This window comes from Centroberyx affinis, unplaced genomic scaffold, assembly GCF_046629955.1.
Source record: "Centroberyx affinis isolate AG114_WGS23_722 - 3 ecotype Tasmania unplaced genomic scaffold, CSIRO-AGI_Caff_v1 ptg002199l_1, whole genome shotgun sequence".
NCBI lineage: Eukaryota > Metazoa > Chordata > Actinopteri > Beryciformes > Berycidae > Centroberyx > Centroberyx affinis.
Genome location: NW_027280504.1, coordinates 75689 through 93316, shown reverse-complemented (window position 1 = coordinate 93316; position 17628 = coordinate 75689). Strand labels below are relative to the sequence as shown.

General features: G+C 39.2%; 2 protein-coding genes across 2 annotated transcripts; one reads left to right on the top strand and one right to left on the bottom strand.

Moving 5' to 3' along the window:
* Nucleotides 1–153: 153 nt before the first annotated feature.
* Nucleotides 154–7745, bottom strand: LOC139655170 (stonustoxin subunit alpha-like). Its single transcript, XM_071532506.1, has 4 exons — nucleotides 7733–7745; nucleotides 5957–6016; nucleotides 4412–4510; nucleotides 154–3514 (listed from the first exon to the last, which is right to left on the bottom strand). The coding sequence occupies exons 3-4, from the start codon at nucleotides 4500–4502 to the stop codon at nucleotides 1743–1745; spliced, it is 1863 nt and encodes a 620-aa protein (XP_071388607.1). The 5' UTR covers nucleotides 4503–4510; nucleotides 5957–6016; nucleotides 7733–7745; the 3' UTR covers nucleotides 154–1742.
* A 2058-nt stretch (nucleotides 7746–9803) lies between these two features.
* On the top strand, nucleotides 9804–16402 carry LOC139655171 (coiled-coil domain-containing protein 17-like). Its single transcript, XM_071532507.1, has 12 exons — nucleotides 9804–9876; nucleotides 10089–10227; nucleotides 10747–10863; nucleotides 10955–11088; nucleotides 11700–11822; nucleotides 12386–12600; nucleotides 12760–12839; nucleotides 13127–13348; nucleotides 13533–13668; nucleotides 13859–13945; nucleotides 15658–15768; nucleotides 16283–16402. Exons 1-12 carry the CDS (start codon nucleotides 9804–9806, stop codon nucleotides 16400–16402), a joined length of 1557 nt encoding a protein of 518 aa, XP_071388608.1.
* Nucleotides 16403–17628: the final 1226 nt, after the last annotated feature.

Genomic DNA, 17628 nt, shown 5'->3' with positions numbered 1-17628 from the left:
CCATTGTGGCCCTGCCATTAAACACAGTTTGATATATATTATAATTAAACAAACAATAACGTAAGTGTATTGTTCATGTCAAATTAATGAAGGTTACACATTTGTATTGGTTGAACATACATTTATTTTCATATTCAAACATTAATAAGGCTCCTTAATTGGTCAAATATGTATATCCAATCACAGATCACAGAGTATAAAAAGAACATGGTAACGAACAAAGTGTCATTAAGGGTAACAGCGAAAAGAGGGGACACACTGCGCCCTGAGGAGAAATATTGCCTATCTTAAAGTTATTTTAAGGTTGTTGTTTTTTGGCTCACTATGTGCAATTTTGTGCTCCTCTATTATTGAAGATCTTTTTAGTAAGTTATGTAGTAACGTAGTAAGTAATTTTACTGCCGGATCCCAATTTCTGATGGCGTTTTTATCATTATTTGCTACTATTATTACTGGCTATCATAATAGTTTCTGCCTCTTCCCTCAAAACTGGCTCAACTTCCTCCTGTTAGAGGAAATATGACATGACATGATCAGCTCTCAAAATATCATGCATTAATATTCATGATACATGGCTTGATTCTGATTGGCTGGAGGGTGTGGATTAATTTCAGATAACCATATGGCTCTGACATAGTAGTCCTTATCACTGTTCTAACTTGCTTATGAACTGAATATTACTGTGTACAAGGGTATTAGATATGAGATGGGAATCACTCTTATATGATAGCACCAACAGCAGCAAAACCAGGAATATGTTTATCTTAGCTTTATTAACTTTCTTCATCATCTAATCACCTGAACTCTGCAGCCTGTATCCCCTCATTTGAGGCTGATCCTCCTGCCTCAATGTGGCTCTGTTAAATAGAGCAGTGCATATATTCACAAGTCAGTGATGGCTGTCTGTAGGTAACTTTTAAATGACTATAGATTAACTCAAAGATAATATATCACCACTGCAACATATTTAGCTAGCGTTACAGTCAATAACACAACAATAGATAGCTATACATATTACTTCACTCTCTTTGCCAGGTAGCAAGCAAACTTTACACTTTAATTTCAGTTACAAAGATGGATCTTGCAATAATGAAAATGACATGTCTGTCTAAGTTAAATTCACTTGAACACATTGTTATATCACTCACATTGGGTTGAAAATAAGACAGAATGTATAGTTTCTTCTTTCTCTTTTTTCACAACACAACTGAGTTTAATCTGAGCAGCTCCGCAGCTCAGATTAAACTGCCTGCACTTGTTATTTGATTGTGCATTTGTTTAATGTGGCCTGGCTTCCCGGTTGGGTTGAGTTTTTTGTTTTTAAGCACTGTGATTGCCCCGAAGGTTCAAACACCACCTAGCCAGCAAACTTCCCACTGAGCACTAGACGTCATTTCAACGTTACATCTATGATTTAGCTCTCACATAGCCCAGGATCTTTTTGGCGTGTATAGCCCAGTTTTAGACCAAGCAGTAAATACATTATTACATATTTAAACAATGCATAATCAGCTGTAAATATCAAAAATATGCACCAGAGAAGTACAAGAAAATGCTCTATTTTTGTAATTTACACCAAAAGAGTAGTTTAAGGCATAGACATCTAGTAAACTTTCACTTTTAAACCCTAGTCTCATTTAGCCTAGATGTCTATAACCATTTAGATGTCTTTTGCTCAGTGGGTTTGGTATCAAAAATGAACCGAATCAGTTGTTATGCTCTTTATTTATTTTTTAAGGGATTTAAGGAAAGTCAGATGCCCTCCTGGAATACAGTGGCCAAGGATCTACTATTTTGGGTTCGGTTGTAATGGAACCACTGACTTCACTGGCTGGCCCTATACCTACTGAGGACACTGCTCTGTATCTGAACCTGTACTCTGTGTTAGGAGTCAGACTGGACACTGTGACTTCTTTGGCTTTCGATGCTGTCTTTTGTTGCCAACTACTTTCTCCATTGGCACAGTACTCAACCAAGTAGTGGGTGACATCCTCCGCTCCAAATCGTGGAGGGCTAATCTTCATTGTCACACTGTTGCAGGTTTTGTCATTTGCTGCTAGTGTTTCAGGCTTTGAAGGCGGCTCAAAGTTCTCAGTGACTAAAGAGCCTTCTTTATATAGGTGGATACTTGTACCCTTTTGCATCTCATTTGTTATACCCGCTGTTAGGAAGCGAATGTTCTTGTTGTCCTTGTTGGCCTCTGCAAAATCACTGAAGAGCTTTGCTTTTTGCAACATTGCATCAAATACGTCCTTTGAAAAGCACCATTGTTCCTTTTCTAGATCATGAGTATAAGTGATTTCTTGAGGACTCTCTGCTTTGGGTGTTTCTTTTAAATAGTTTGATAAAGCTGAGAGGTACGGTTCAGAATTTTCCAGTGAGGGGAAAGCAAAGCACACAGCCTGCTCTGCACTGAGGATTTCATGGTCAAGCGCATTTCGAGATGTGACAATGTTGGTGTTTTTCATCTTGTCAGTAAGAGATTTTAAGATGTTAATTTCTCTCTCTTTATAATCAATCCACTCGCTCAGGTATTTGTTGTTGAATGGAGAAGATTGTCTCTCTTTCAGGAGGTCTGCAAGCACAGCTTCCTCTTCCCTACCTCCCCGGATTAATGGAAGTTTCTCTGCCAGAATCCTCTGGTATTTCTGCTTGTACTCAGAGCACAATTCTTTAAAAATTCTCACCTTTTCACCAATCGGTGGGAATTGTTGGCCTATAGGGCTTTTCATTGCATCATTGCACCTCATTTCCATCAACCTCAAGAAATCAAAGAGAATCGTTGTTTGGTTTATTATTTGAATACTTATCTGATGGATAGGTTGAGCAGCAGAAGAATCTAACCTTTCCAGGGGCATCAGCCAGACCTTCATTGGTACAGCATTTTCTCCATTTGCTCCCAGTAATTTTGGAAGGCTTTGGTAGACTTGTATTGCATCCAGAAAAGACACAGGATTGCTCTCAAGATAAAAGTCCCCATAGAATTTGCAGGAGAATTTCTCAGCACTTGAAATGTCTATGTCTTTTGTTTGCTGGGAAATTTCAAGTTCCCCGGAAGGTCTGGGAATCTTCGTGATCGCCAACTTCAGATTGAACTCAGTTTCGTTATGATTCTCCTTTCCAGACAACTCACGGTCAAATACAAAGAAAGCTTGCGCCCCGTATAGGATACCTGTGACTACATGTGTTGCTATTCCTTTATCAAAAACATACGGATGTTTCACATTGTCTCTTCCAAGATGATTCATTGATAGTTCCTGGAACTTTTTGGTAGTTTTGTATTTGAGTGTTACTCTGGCCTGATTATTGGAAGTCTTACTATCATTTAGGTATTTAAAAGACCCCTCAGCCTTTACCAGTCCAGAGTAGAAACTTGCCTTCAGAGAGCCTTCAACATTTAATGCTGAACATTTATCCTCATTTGATTCAGATGTAACTATCTCAAAGTCACTGTTGGGATGGGATGTTTCTCGTATATTCTTTTCCAGGTCATCACGGTCCCACAATGTCACGCCTGCAACAGAGGGGGAAAAAATGAAGTTCTTACTTTTATTTCCATAAAGCCAGGATGCAGTTCTTTTCAGTAAAGTTGAAAAAAAAAGACTGAAGTGAACTACATTTTAGGTGAAAGCAACAGAGCAGAACTGAAAAAGTAAATGACTACTACCAAATATCCCGATTACATGGCAGAAAACACAATGGTGAAGGAATTGCATGATATCTAATTAACTACTGAGGTACGCCTAATCTAAATTAGGCCACTGTCTACGAACAATTCAAATCACATTGCTTCAGGAAATGTTGGCGAAAGTAGACAAAGCTCCATGGCTTAGACCCAAGAGATAAGCACCTTGTCCAACTTCATCCTTTTCGGGCTGAGATAGACGTAAGCAAGCATGTCGTTGTATATAGTAAAATGTAAGTTATGGTAATATTTATCCAACTTCGATCAGCAAATGAAACAGTGGATATATGCTGAAACGTTTGGACACATGACTAATACGTACTAGTTTTAGCTTGGAGACGGTCACTTTCCTTTTTGTTTGAGTTTCTGTAGTGTCGCTCTTTTCTTTGTTCAGCCATGGTGGCTATCGCTGCTCATGCTAACTACCCAGTTCTTCTTCTGTTTATTCCAAACAAACTGGAAATATAAAAGGCATCACTTCCTGTGTAGCAGAGGATTTTTCCCAGGAAAGAGCTACCAGACACCAGGTGTTTAGAACAACAAATGTAAAAGCTTTCATGAACTGGCTATAGGTTGAATCAATGTTGTGTTATATCAATCAGATAGAGAGGAGCAAAACAAACATTTATTTATATGAAAAAGTTGTGGATTATGACTTTAAATAGTGAATGTTTTGGATGTTGCTCAGTTGCATTTCATTTAGTAGCTTTACATTTAAAACCTTACCAGGGATCAGCGAGTCCATGCGGCAGTCGTACAGCATCCCAAGGGTGAAAGGCCGGCCGAGCGATGGCATCTCTAATGTCTTGCTGTCCATCGCTCAGTCTGTGGTGGAGAAAACAAACAACAGTATTAGTGCTAGTTTGTTTATACTTGTTATTTACTTGTCACTTTGTAAAGTTGCTGCAACACAACAGAGCTACAGTGAGGTGCAGATTAAAATAATGAGGGAACCACTACTAAAAACAGCAGATTCAGTGTCAGTGAGATAATCTCACCAGCACAACAGGGCTACTGGGAGATATGTAATATATAATTTATGGATATATTCGTTATTATGTTATTAGATTATTATACGTACACTTCTTTATTGACTTAACACCTACTGATAGGCGTTCTTACTTTACTTTTCTTGTTCAGTGTTGTGGCACTTTTTGTTTCCATGGCACTCTGAATTATCTGGCTACTCGTCCAGTTGATGCTTAAGTAATGTTCACTTATTTTACTGTTGCACTAACTGTAAGTTGCTCTGGATAAGAGCATCTGCTAAATGCCTATGTATGCCTATATAAATGGCATCTATATATACATATACAATATCTATATGTGACAGTTTTCCAGATCCATTCAGCTTGACATTCATACAGACACAGTATGTAGCACCCAGTAAGAACTGTGAGGATTTGGGTTAGTAGCTGTCAGTAGTTGACTTTCCCAGATCCTAGTGGGAGCCACTTTGCCTTCATGACAAAGAGAAAATATATTGAAAGATATTTGACGGTCAGTCCCTGTAGGTCAAAGGTCAAAGGCACCAAACCCCTTCAGAGTAAAAGCTTTTGGTTTAAAGACAAACTGCACAGCAAAATTTACCTTTTCTAGCTGAAAATGTATGTGTTTTTGTGCTATAGTCAAACCCAATTCCCCCATATGCATCATTAAAGTTTAATCAGTACTAATCTACTGTGTACTTTGAATAGGTTATAATAGAAAATTTGAGCTGATTGCTCCATCTAGGGGTGTGTTTCCCTTCCTGCAGTCTTGAAGTAGTGAACTCCCACTAGTGCAGTAGTGGAAACACATTAAGTAAGTTTGTAAATGCACTGTGAAAAACAGATGTGCATGATGCATGTGCATACAGGATGTAAAAGAGATAGTAAGTGACTGACTGAGCTTGAGCATTCTCTCTTCTACCAAAATAGTAATAGAAGAAGTACACAAAGTACTATGTAGTATGGTGTATGATGTGGTATATTATGTATATGTAATATGTATATTACATTTATATATGACATTTATATATATTTATATGTATTTATAGTAGTATGTAGTATAGTATATGATGTATAGTATATAACAGGTATGTACGTATATGATGTTGTATATGATGTATATCTAGTATGTATATATGATGTAGTATGATATATAGTGATGTAGCATGTATGACATGAATACAATGTGGTATGTTAACCCCTTTGAGACTTGCTTGTCATAAAGGACTATATACATAAACATGACTAGACTAGACTAGAAATAATAAAACAACTTTCGTACCGTCTCTGTCAGCTGCTGTGATGAGTCAGGGGCTTCAGGTCTTAAACAGCATGCGCTTCCCTTTAATGGAAGATAAAATTAAACTGTTGTTGATGTGATAACTTCCCATTAAACATTTACATAGTAACAATTGGCAGCAAATAGTGTAATAATTCTGTTAACGTAATAAATTACCCATTAATGTAACTGCAAGGGTTAGGGTTACCTATCACGACCTATCACTAATGTGCTCTGTTTGATTCCCGACAGGGACGCTTCCACAAAATTAAATGTTGCGGGCCTGTTAGATTCTTGTTACCTGGTAAGGTATTTTTTTCACAAAAGAGTTGTATTACATTAGCAGTAATGTAAATGTTGTATTACATTTACATTACTATGGTACAGTATTAATATGGTACAGTATCACTACTGTGTACAGCATCAGTAGGCTACTATGGTACAGTATTAGTATGGTACAGTATCACTATGGTACAGTATTAGGGTACTTTCACAAACTATAGCTACAAATATAAGTGGGCTACTTTCCCGTTATGTAAAAACAGAATGCTTAGTGCGAGTTTGTGTGTGTGTGTGTGTGTGTGTGTGTATATGTGTGTGTGTGTGTGTGTGTGTGTGTGTGTGTGAGTGTGTGTCGATCTCTACTGAAAACTGTCAATAAAGGCAAAAGCCGCAAAAATAATAATATGCAAATTGATTACAATAGGCCACTTTATGTAACTATATTTAGACTAGGGAAGCCTAATGCATTCAACCAGAAGAAAAAAAATATATTTTCGGAATTAATGACGAATGATGAATTTAATTCTCAGAAAAGATCTCCGAATTCTGAGATAATGATGTCGGAGATGATGATGTATGCTTGTAGAGGTGAACATGACGCAGCTATTTCTACAGCAGAGCGAAGACAGTTTTACATCTAGTATAAATGTTACTTATGATACAAAACAATAAGGGGGGGGGGGGACAGCACATAACTAATAATATTGGGTAGTAGATTGACTTGTCTTGCTCTTTGCAATTTTCAGAGCCTCTATTAACGAGGCAAACAATAACCCCAGATTTAAAAGTATTTTAGTTGATTTCATTACTTGTATTATTTAAGGCAACAGGCTGGTTACAAGGTAAAACACATTTATGTACGCAATTTTATTTTATTTTTTTTTACAAATATTTTATTTATTTTGATGGGTTTGTTGATCTTTCAGTGCTGGGAAATGTTTCAACAAAGAGAAAAATATATTAATTTGATACAGAATATTCAGTAACTACCTGTCGGTGAGTGCTCATTGCACTTAGGGCTGGACGATATGGTTGAAATCAATATCACGATAATCATAAGGATTTTTTCGATATCGATATATATGACGATATGGCTCACATAAGCAAAATCATGTTAAATAATCAAATTAATTTTCATCATATTGAACCGAATGGTAATGTTTGGTATGATGTCAAACTAAACTGAAATTTTCACATAATATTCCTACCATACTTCATTTTGCCTGAGTTTCTAAATAAAATTTGCTTGTTCTCATCAGTTCAGACAGCAGAATTGTGCGTTTCGATATCCCAAAATCACCATATCATCACAATATAATCCCACTGAAAGACGATATTGAATTATCGTCCAGTCCTAATTGCATTTACAGATTAAAAACCATTAAACCGATTTGCAGATAACACAACACAAGTAAAACATCACTACTGGTGCATGCAACATTATATTTCAAATAACAAAACAAAACAGCATGAAATGTTGGGGAGAGAGGTACTTACAGGAGAATAGTCTCTGATCCTGTGAGTCTGCGGTCTGGTTCCTGTCTTTATAAACTGTCTGCATAGAGAAACTCCTCCTCTAGAATGAGGAGGGGCTGAGAGTGATGCTGCAGTTTCACAAACTGTGGCTGATTTCTTGGAAATGGTGTGACCTCCCCTCCACAGTGTAGGCAGGGCTGATGATGAAATCTGATCTGTTAAACAGCATTGTATGAGTGGTCATTTTCAATATTTCATTTCATTTCATTTCAAAATGTCTAAAAGGTTCTATTTTTTCAGAAATTATTAAAAATGATTCCCACTGTAAATCAATAGGAAGCCAAAGCGGGGTGTTGGCATATGATGCAAACCAACAAACTGCATATTATGATGTAAACAAACTGCATATCGTTATGATGCAAACCAACAAACTGCATATTATGATGTAAACAAACTGCATATCGTTATGATGCAAACCAACAAACTGCATATTATGATGTAAACAAACTGCATATCGTTATGATGCAAACCAACAAACTGCATATTATGATGTAAACAAACTGCATATCGTTATGATGCAAACCAACAAACTGCATATTATGATGTAAACAAACTGCATATCGTTATGATGCAAACCAACAAACTGCATATTATGATGTAAACAAACTGCATATCGTTATGATGCAAACCAACAAACTGCATATTATGATGTGAACAAACTGCATATCATTACGATGCAAACAAACTGCATGTCATTACAATGCAAACACAAACTGCATATCATTATGATGCAAACCAATAAACTGTATATCATTATGATGTAAACAAACTGCATATCATTATGATGCAAACACAAACTGCATATCATTATGATGTAAACCAATAAACTGCATATCATTATGATGTAAACAAACTGCATATCATTATGATGCAAACACAAACTGCATATCATTATGATGTAAACCAACAAACTGCATATCATTACAATGCAAACACAAACTGCATATCATTATGATGTAAACCAACAAACTGCATATTGTTACGATGCAAACACAAACTGCATATCATTACGATGCAAACACAAACTGCATATCATTAAGATGCAAACCAACAAACTGCATATCATTATGATGTAAACAAACTGCATATCATTACGATGCAAACACAAACTGTATATCGTTATGATGCAAACCAACAAACTGTATATTAATATTGTTACGATGGAACCAACAAACTGCATATTGTTATGATGCAAACCAACAAACTGCAAAATGCAAAATGCAAAATTAATCAGTCATAGGCATATATGATTGATAGGAGTTTGGCACAAGCTTTGATACATAATATTATTACAGCTATGCTATGAGTCTGCACCAGACAGAACAAAGAACACACACTCCATAGCAAAGCTGCAGATTTCCTTCACAATTTCACTTTCTGTTTTCAGGGGTTTGTTTCCAGGAAATGTCTCCCATGATGTAACGTAGGTCTAACGTATGGCAGTGGACATTTTAATCCAAAGCACGTCAAAGAACCATGAGTGCATACATTTTTAGTATGGCTGGCCTCACTGGGAATCAAACCCACAACCTAGCAGTGTTAGTCTTACTCAACATGATCAAAACCCATTCCTCCAATACAGGCTAGACCAGACTATATTTAAACAGCTTTATGAATGCGAAAAAGGAAAACAAAACAATTGGAATTCCTTTTGAAAATGACATTTGAAAACTTTGTCCAATTCTGTATTCAAACTTTATAATAACCTACTGATTTTATTCTTTCAAATGTCTTGGTCCTGGTCTGTATGGGCTCATGAGAAAACTTGATGACTTAATTAAACTATGTACTATAAGTTCTTAAAATATGGATTAAGTCATAAGACAATGGGTTAAAATGGGTCACAGGTCACTCTGGGAAAAGAGTGGTGCAAGACAAAAGTATATTTTAATGAGGGTAGATCTGGGTAAGAGAAGAAAATATGCTCTTTTTTGGCTACATGCTTTCCATGTATACATCTATTTCTAAACATGGTCCTCAGGTGTGTGAGCGTCAGCTGGGTCGCAGTGAGAGACTGAAGGAGATGAGGGAAATGGCGGAGCTCCATGAGCGGCAACTGGCTCAGATACATGCTCACAACCAGCACCTGGAGCTGCAGAGAGAGGGTGAGGAACAGATGCAATAGACTGCTTGAGACCTTGTAGGCCTAAATATCTCCCGTCAGCCAGGAGAGACTCCTATTTATTAACATGGAATCCTTGGCTGAGAATTCGTCGCTGGACGTTTATGTCAGAGATGTCTTTGAGCCAGCCTTCTTTGTGTGTGTGTGTGTGTGTGTGTGTGTGTGTGTGTGTGTGTGTGTGTGTGTGTGTATCAGAGCTAGCCCGTCAGCTGGGTGTCCTGTCTGAGCAGAGCAGCACCAGCCACCTGGAAAGTCTGCTGATGGAGCTCCGAGAGCAGGAAGAGAGGAACGAGGAAACATTGCAACAACTCAGTGAACATCTCCGCGTGCTACAGTAAGTGTGTATAGGTGTGAGCGTCAGTGTGTCTGTGTCTGTGTGTGTGTGTGAGTGTGTGTGTGTGAGAGTGTGTCAGGAGGAGCGACTTGCAATAAGTGAGCAGGTAGAAGTTCAGTTTCTTGCTCAATGACACTTCAATAACTGCTGATGGACCAATATTGGCTGTTGGATTGGGGTCAAATCTGCAATTTCTTTTATTGTGCATGTGTGTGTGTGAATTATGTCGGTAATGCACTTATACAGATAATACTGATAAAGACGTACCCATTGTAGAACTCTGCCACCAAGAGGAATAGTTTGTGAAATCTGATTTTTATTCTTTTCAGCCAGAGTACAAAGAATTACAGCTACCAGTTGATTGAGAGAGACAAGTATACAGTATGTTTCAGTATATTCAGTAGGTAGAATAAGCTGAATTTGGTAATGTGTGTTGGAGGCTTCTACCATGAACGCCACAGTATGATCCTTTTTAGATGATCTGCTATGATATTGTTGTTTTCTCCTTTGTTTTTTCAGCGTCAAAGAGATCTCTGTACCTGCTGATCAGCCAGACCCGGGCGAGAAGAGAGAGATGCATCATGCCACCTTTGACCTCATGTCCTCCGTCGCTGGCCCTCTCTCTACCCAGATAAAGTATTGGTTATCAATATGTGAATATGAATTTGCCCTACTCGCCTGCCCGGTTATATGAATGTAAATAAAGTCAAGTCTCTCCTCGGTCCAGAGCTCTGCGGCTGGCATACATGCAGTCCGGTGGGTCAGATCCAGCCGTTGTGGCCCAGATGATCGACCTGCAGGCGGAGGCCCAAACTCTGGAGCAGCACCAGCCAGGAGCCGGAGCCAAGGCCAGGAGGAAGAGTAAGAGTCACAGAGCAGATACAGTGGCTGTCATGGTAGAAGTGCTCATTGGAGCCTGTTGTTTTTTAAATGTGATGAAGTAGAGCTGAATAGGCATATTGTAACAAAAATGGTCTCTCATTGTTCCCTGGATTTGTTTATTAAGTTCAGCTGGCTATCACAGGTGCAGTGCATCTCACTTCGCCTGACTTGAACCAGACCTGGAAGGAAACCAACCTCTAAATTTAGAATTAGGACGTGGTTAGAATTTACTAACCCCCACAACAAAGAAAAAAGCAATCAATTTGAGAGATAAAATGTCTTCAAAGTGATTTAAATAATCTAAACAGATGCTATCATTTGTCTAATTCAAATGCTAGGTTTTCAGTTAGATCGATAAATAATTAAGGCTGAAACAGAGTAACGGAATTGTGAAGGTGGTTTTTATTTTTGAGTGGAGAGAAGCAAGAAACATGTGAGACAAAAGAGAGGGTATGACATACAGCTAAGATGATGAATCAAATCCAAACTCATCTCAAGTACTTGGTACACACCTGGGACCTGTTATGCCCCAGAACTGAGAGTAAACTGCCTCCTGACCACGAAACACAGTCTCCTTTCTCTGTGACCAGAGGTGAAGCCTCCTCAGCGGGCTCAGAGCTGGGAGCTGTTGGCTGTGGAGCAGGAGAACCAGAGACTGGAGGAGGAGATCCTCAAGATACAGCTGGCCAGGGAGAGACACTGTGGCCATGAAGGTTGGACAATCCTCACAATAAAGCACGGAGCTCCTGTCTGTACTGTGGTTCCATTTTTCATAAAATTTGTCAGAGTTCATAACAGGCGGTTCCAAGTAGTTCCACAGCATCCAACTGGTTTAAAAATGAAGTAGTTTTTCAATGTGTTAGAATAAAAATTAGTAATTAAAAACTCTAAAGGTACATATTTATATTGATGACATGTGTGGAACCACTTGGAACTTGATTTTATTAAACCTCTGCCCTAAAAATGAACAGTTAAAACACTTCCTGGAACAATGGTGGAACAGGGACGCCTCAACTCAATGGATCATATAAAGCATACAGTATCAGCCTCCTGGATTGACCTGAGCACCTCACGATGCAACACACACCAAGGACTTATGGTTCTTGTTGTGAAATGGAAAAGGTGGGTGTGTTGCACCGTGGGCCAAGGAAACAATCCAGGAAGATGGCATGCTTTATACACATACCTACAGATTGAACACTTCTGCATGTCATAGGCCATAATATGCATAGGCAAGTAGGTTCCTTGTCTTAGTGTGTATTTGTGTGTAATCCAGCAGCAGTGAGGTCAGAGCTTCAGCTGATTCAGAGGGAGAGCCTCCACCACATGGCCAGTCTACAGGCGGAGATGGAGAGTCTGGGCAGGGAGATGGAGAGAACCAGAGAGGCTCCCAGGCACCGCAGACAGCCCCCTCCACCCCGTCCACCACTCCCATTCCCGCTCCAGCCAGCACTGCATCCCCTGGCCCACATTCATGCACCTCTGGCCCTGGTACACACTTTACCACTGCAGCTCAGCAGGTTTAGAGGATGAAACAGAATATGTTTTTTTAGTCCCAAGAAATATGACACTTGCTTTCAATCGTACCATTTTCATACCATCCATAAATGATTGATTTGTGAGTCATAGTGTTTTTGCCATTGATTCCAGGCCAGGTCCTGCTCGTCTCCATTGGGGAGACATGTGGTGGACCCTCTGGACTCTCTGGGGCCGGCTCCTTATGACCCTGCGTCAGTTCAATCCTCCACACATCTACATTATATCAAGCAGAATATTTACACCTCTAAATCACCTCTAAATCTAAGTAATCTAGCTACACATTGAGCTCACACCAAGCAGTTCATTGCATATTTAAATCCTAAATCTAAATAGCCCATATATACATATAAACAAATATTTTAAAGTCTACAAATTATCCAGGGAACAAATTAATTTCTTTCTTGTTGAGCTTCTATTCAGTAAAATCTATTCTGTTTTGTTTGCTAATCCATGTGAATGCTAACCCATTGTTTTGCAGGGCTGGTTTTGTGATTTTCTATGACCTGGTGCTGGGAGTTGATGCCACCCTGAAGGCGCTGCGTCTGGTGGCAGCTCTCTTCTTGGGGGGTCAGGAAGTGGGACGTCCGACTCCGCTGCCCCCTGTCCAGTGCCAGCCGGGATGGGCACTGCCTTACGCCCACAGCCTGAGCCTATCCCCTGGAAACTACGCCCCCCTGTCAGTCAAACAGCCTGTACCCAGGTAGGGGCATCACCAAGTGAGGAGGATTAATAGTTATCGTCTCTAGCGTATAGCATATAAAAACCTGCCAGTAAAGTTTATTTTCCAAAGAAGAATAAATTGTTGATATGTCTCACCTACATGCATTACACATGTATCCACCCTCCAGAAAAAGAATATCTACTCTCAACTTTTCTCCCTGTAGGATGCAGCCGTCTCCCTCCCTCTCTCTGGTGGTGGAGGTCCAGGCAGCAGGAGGTCTTGATGTTTACGGCCAGGAGGTTCACAAGCTGGTGTCCCGGGGCTGGGCACAACTGGAGCTCTTTGACCAATACAACCAGGTCTCTTTGCATCTGGAATTTATGCTGGAATCGTAAAAGCCTTAATTTAACATGACTTTTATTCATTTAAAGCTAACCTGTCCTAAAAATTACCTCATAAACTGACCATCTGTTCTTCTACCTCATATGATTGTTCTACTCATATGCCTCATTGTCCCATAACGTTTAAACATCTGCCCTCTACCTCCAGCTCCACAGTGGCCACTGGAGGGTGCCAGTGTGCAGCCTGCCTGTTAGACCCTCTCTAAGCCCTGGCCAGCTCAACTCTGTACCCCAGGTATAAAAACCTCAAGAGTTATTATGTGCATATCCTTGTGCAACATTACTTGCTGTATACATTATCCATAAAGCTTACCTGTGAAAAGTTATATTCAGGTGGTGATTTGAACGTGGTTAAAGAGTGAATCATCTTTCTCGTTTAGGGAAATGGTGAATCAAGGCAGCAAGTTACATCCCCCTCTAATTTGAACTAATTTGAATTTGATACCTTCTCTGGAGAAGATATATGATTTATAACACTATGTACCACATAGCATTACTATGTGATATACAAGGCACTGTATGCATTCTTAGATGTTAAATAGCCAAATCTCATTTCAATGAAATTAAGATATTAAATTGAACTTGTGAGGACTGTTCAACAGATCTCATTAGGAAAGTCTTCTTTTCAGGATCATGGGTTAGTGTTAACTTGAGCTGGGTCAAAGGAGGTAAAAGGAACAAGGTATATTCCGTACACTGCCAAAAGTTGGGTTAAAGGAAAAATCCACCCTAAAACACTTTAACCCTGTTAAAAAAAAGGTCATATACCTTGTATTTTTGGGTCCATTTTGTTGTTTAGTTGTGTATTTTTCTTATTCCCGTGGCTAGCCGTTAAAACCTGGACAAAGTGTCAAATCATGTGAAGATATTTCCAACACAGATACAATGCAGTTTGACAGCAGAAAAATGTTCAGCTATTTCAAACATCAACAGTAAACGGTCAGGTTTTTGGTGTCAACCTCTCAGAATCAAAAAGCAAGGGCTTCTTTCTAGACTCCACCGTAGAAGAATCAGAATCAGAATCAGAATCAGAATCAAGTTTATTGCCAAGTAAGTTTTCACAGTACAAGGAATTTGCTTTGGCATGGAGGTGCATACAATAACATAAAAATAATAAAATAAAATAAAATAAAATAAAAATAATACAATTAAAAATGTAATAAAAAATATAATAAGAAATAAGAAATAAAAATATGTACAAATATATATGTGCAATATAACAATATAACTGTTTTTTTGTTGTTTTTTTTCCAAGTGAATGAAATGTACAGTTTGTACAGGTATGTGCAAAATTTTTTCCAAGAATGTGCAAAGGTATGGGGGGGGGGGGGATAAGGGACTGTGTCAGTGGGGGTCCCGGGCCTTGTTGATGAGGCCAGCTGCAGACGGGAAGAAACTGTTCTTGTGGCGTGAGGTTTTGGTCCTGATGGACCGCAGCCTCCTACCAGAGGGGAGTGTTTCAAATAGTTTGTGTCCAGGGTGAGAGGGGTCGGCCACAATCTTTCTTGCTCGCCTCAGGGTCCTGGAGGCGTACAGGTCCTGGAGGGAAGGCAGATTGCAGCCAATCACCTTCTCAGCAGAGCGAATGATACGCTGCAGTCTGCCCTTGTCCTTGGCAGTGGCAGCAGCCAATTTATCCACTGAGAGTAGCCTCAATAGACCAGAATGCAATGCAGCAACAAGACAGGATGGGGTGAAAGTCACTCTGGGAAACGTAGAAAATCACTAAGTGAGGTAGAAGATTACAACATTTCATGACAAAATATCTCCTAGAATACATTGAACATCACAGTTTGATGATAGGGAGGGGACAGGGAGGATTTTTACTTTTACGTGTTAGGGTTACACATGAGTTAGGAATTAGGGAATGAACATTACTAGGAATAGTAATGTCCTCACAAGTATAATAATGATACAAGGTTGTGTGTCTGTCTGTGTGATCTTGAGGTGGGGAACATGGAGTTGTGTGTACGCTTGGTCAACGGCCGTGATGCGGACGTGCAGACCCTGGCAAAGCCTGACCCCAGCACCACCAGCCACTATAAACACCCTGCTGTGGTAAGCATGGTACTGTTTGTTTCAGGCCAGACAGTCTGGTAAGTCTGAGGGCCTCGAGGAGTTTCTGGAAAAGTAAAAAAAAATAGTGAAATTCAGAGTTATATCAAATTATTCTTCACTATACTAGAAGTTAACACAATATGAGTATGTTGAGATCCCCTACACTATATATAGTTATGCAATTTCGCACTTCAATTATGCATAATCTTCTCAGCAAGGGATCCCCTGGTCTAATGTGAATCCACTTGGGGTCCTTGTTGATGATGATGTCCATAAAGATACTTAGTGGTCCTCTGTAGTTCAATAGACAGAGAATGACGCTTTTAATACCAGTGTCTGTGACTGTGTCTGCTGAGACTATCATCTATCACCCATGGACTGGTGGGATATTAAAATTTTCATCTTTGCAAGACTGTATGTGATTTGGTGCTGCTTTTACACAAGATTTTTTACTGTGTTGTTGTTGATGTCTGATGTCTAAATGCAGGTGCCTTCTCATCCTGTGACTGTCCAGGGGAATCCTGCCCTGCCCGTTTCCAGTCCACAGCCCATCGGAGCCAATCAGCTCCCTTCTCTCCTGCCCTTCACTGATCACCAAGACCCTCCCCCCATGGAGGAGACCAATCAGAGTTAAGAAATACAAAAATGGGCCATGCCATAAACAAATAATCTCTACAAATTCAATCCAGATGTTGCAGTTATCTTCCTATTGGATTGATCTAAATTATCAAGAGTTAATTTGAGATTCTTGTTTATCTCTTCCACACCTTTGATGATTATTGTGTTCGACAGTACTTTGGAAGAGGTGAACAAGAAGTATGTTTTTTCTTTGCCTATGATTATATATACTCCAATAAAACAACAAGACAAATGTATTTCTTTGCACTCCTTTACAAGGATTAATGTTTTATTAATGATTCTGAACTCAATTTTTTTTTATTGTTAATATTGTATACAATATTAAACAATATTGGGTTATATTAATATATTACAAGGTACATCACAGTTGGACAAGCTATTGTTACTCTTAGTACAGTGATAGCACTATAAAAAAAAAAATTATAATAAAAATTTGAAATAAAGATGCACTTTATGTTCATGCAAAGGCCAAACCAATCCATCTATTGCCGCTGTTGCGCACAAGCCCTGCACCCCCATATTGTCACATTTCCATCTGCCAACTGTACGATGTTTCTTTCTGTGTATCATAGACCATGTTACCCACCCCGAATCCAGCACAGTCCCTCAGAAATACACAGGCATCAATGTAATCAGAACTGGTGTAACAATATCCTGTAATTAGGGCTGGGTGAAATGGCCTAAAAATAAAATAGCAGATTTTTTCACACCTGCTTGCTTTCATTTCAATAGCTCACTCAATTTGAAATGGATTCACTTCAAACCAACTATGATTTGTCTGTAATATCCCTGACTATCTTTCACAGTCAGTTTGTCAAAATAGCCCTTAACCTGGTTTAAAACTTGTCATTCAGGCCTTGGTCCACTCTGAATTATGACTTTTTCTCACTTTAATTTTGAATAGCTCACTCAATTTTCAATGGATTCATTTCCAACCAACTATTATTTGTCTGTTCTATTCGTCACTAACTTTCGCAGTTAGTTTGTCAAAATCGCCCTCAACCTGGTTTAAAACCCCTTATTGAAGCCTTGGTACACTCTGAATTATGACTCTGTTTTCTTTTCTTTTTTTGGCCTGCCGCCACCACCCCCCCCCCCCCCCTCCTCCTCTTCGGAGGTCAACTTTATTTTTAATTACAATTGTGATGAACAAAACATTGATTGATGTGATTAATAAAACATGCAACGTTCTTCTGGCCGGGCTACCTGCCTCTGTCATCA

Excerpts from the sequence above, each read along its gene's own strand:
- LOC139655170 (XM_071532506.1), bottom strand. The coding sequence starts at position 4,502 with ATGGACAGCAAGACATTAGAGATGCCATCGCTCGGCCGGCCTTTCACC. Across the intron at positions 3,515-4,411 it reads CATGGACTCGCTGATCCCTG|GCGTGACATTGTGGGACCGT; the intron begins GTAAGGTTTTAA and ends CCTCTGTTGCAG.
- LOC139655171 (XM_071532507.1), top strand. The coding sequence starts at position 9,804 with ATGGCGGAGCTCCATGAGCGGCAACTGGCTCAGATACATGCTCACAAC. Across the intron at positions 9,877-10,088 it reads CCTGGAGCTGCAGAGAGAGG|AGCTAGCCCGTCAGCTGGGT; the intron begins GTGAGGAACAGA and ends TGTGTGTATCAG. Across the intron at positions 12,840-13,126 it reads CCGGCTCCTTATGACCCTGC|GGCTGGTTTTGTGATTTTCT; the intron begins GTCAGTTCAATC and ends ATTGTTTTGCAG.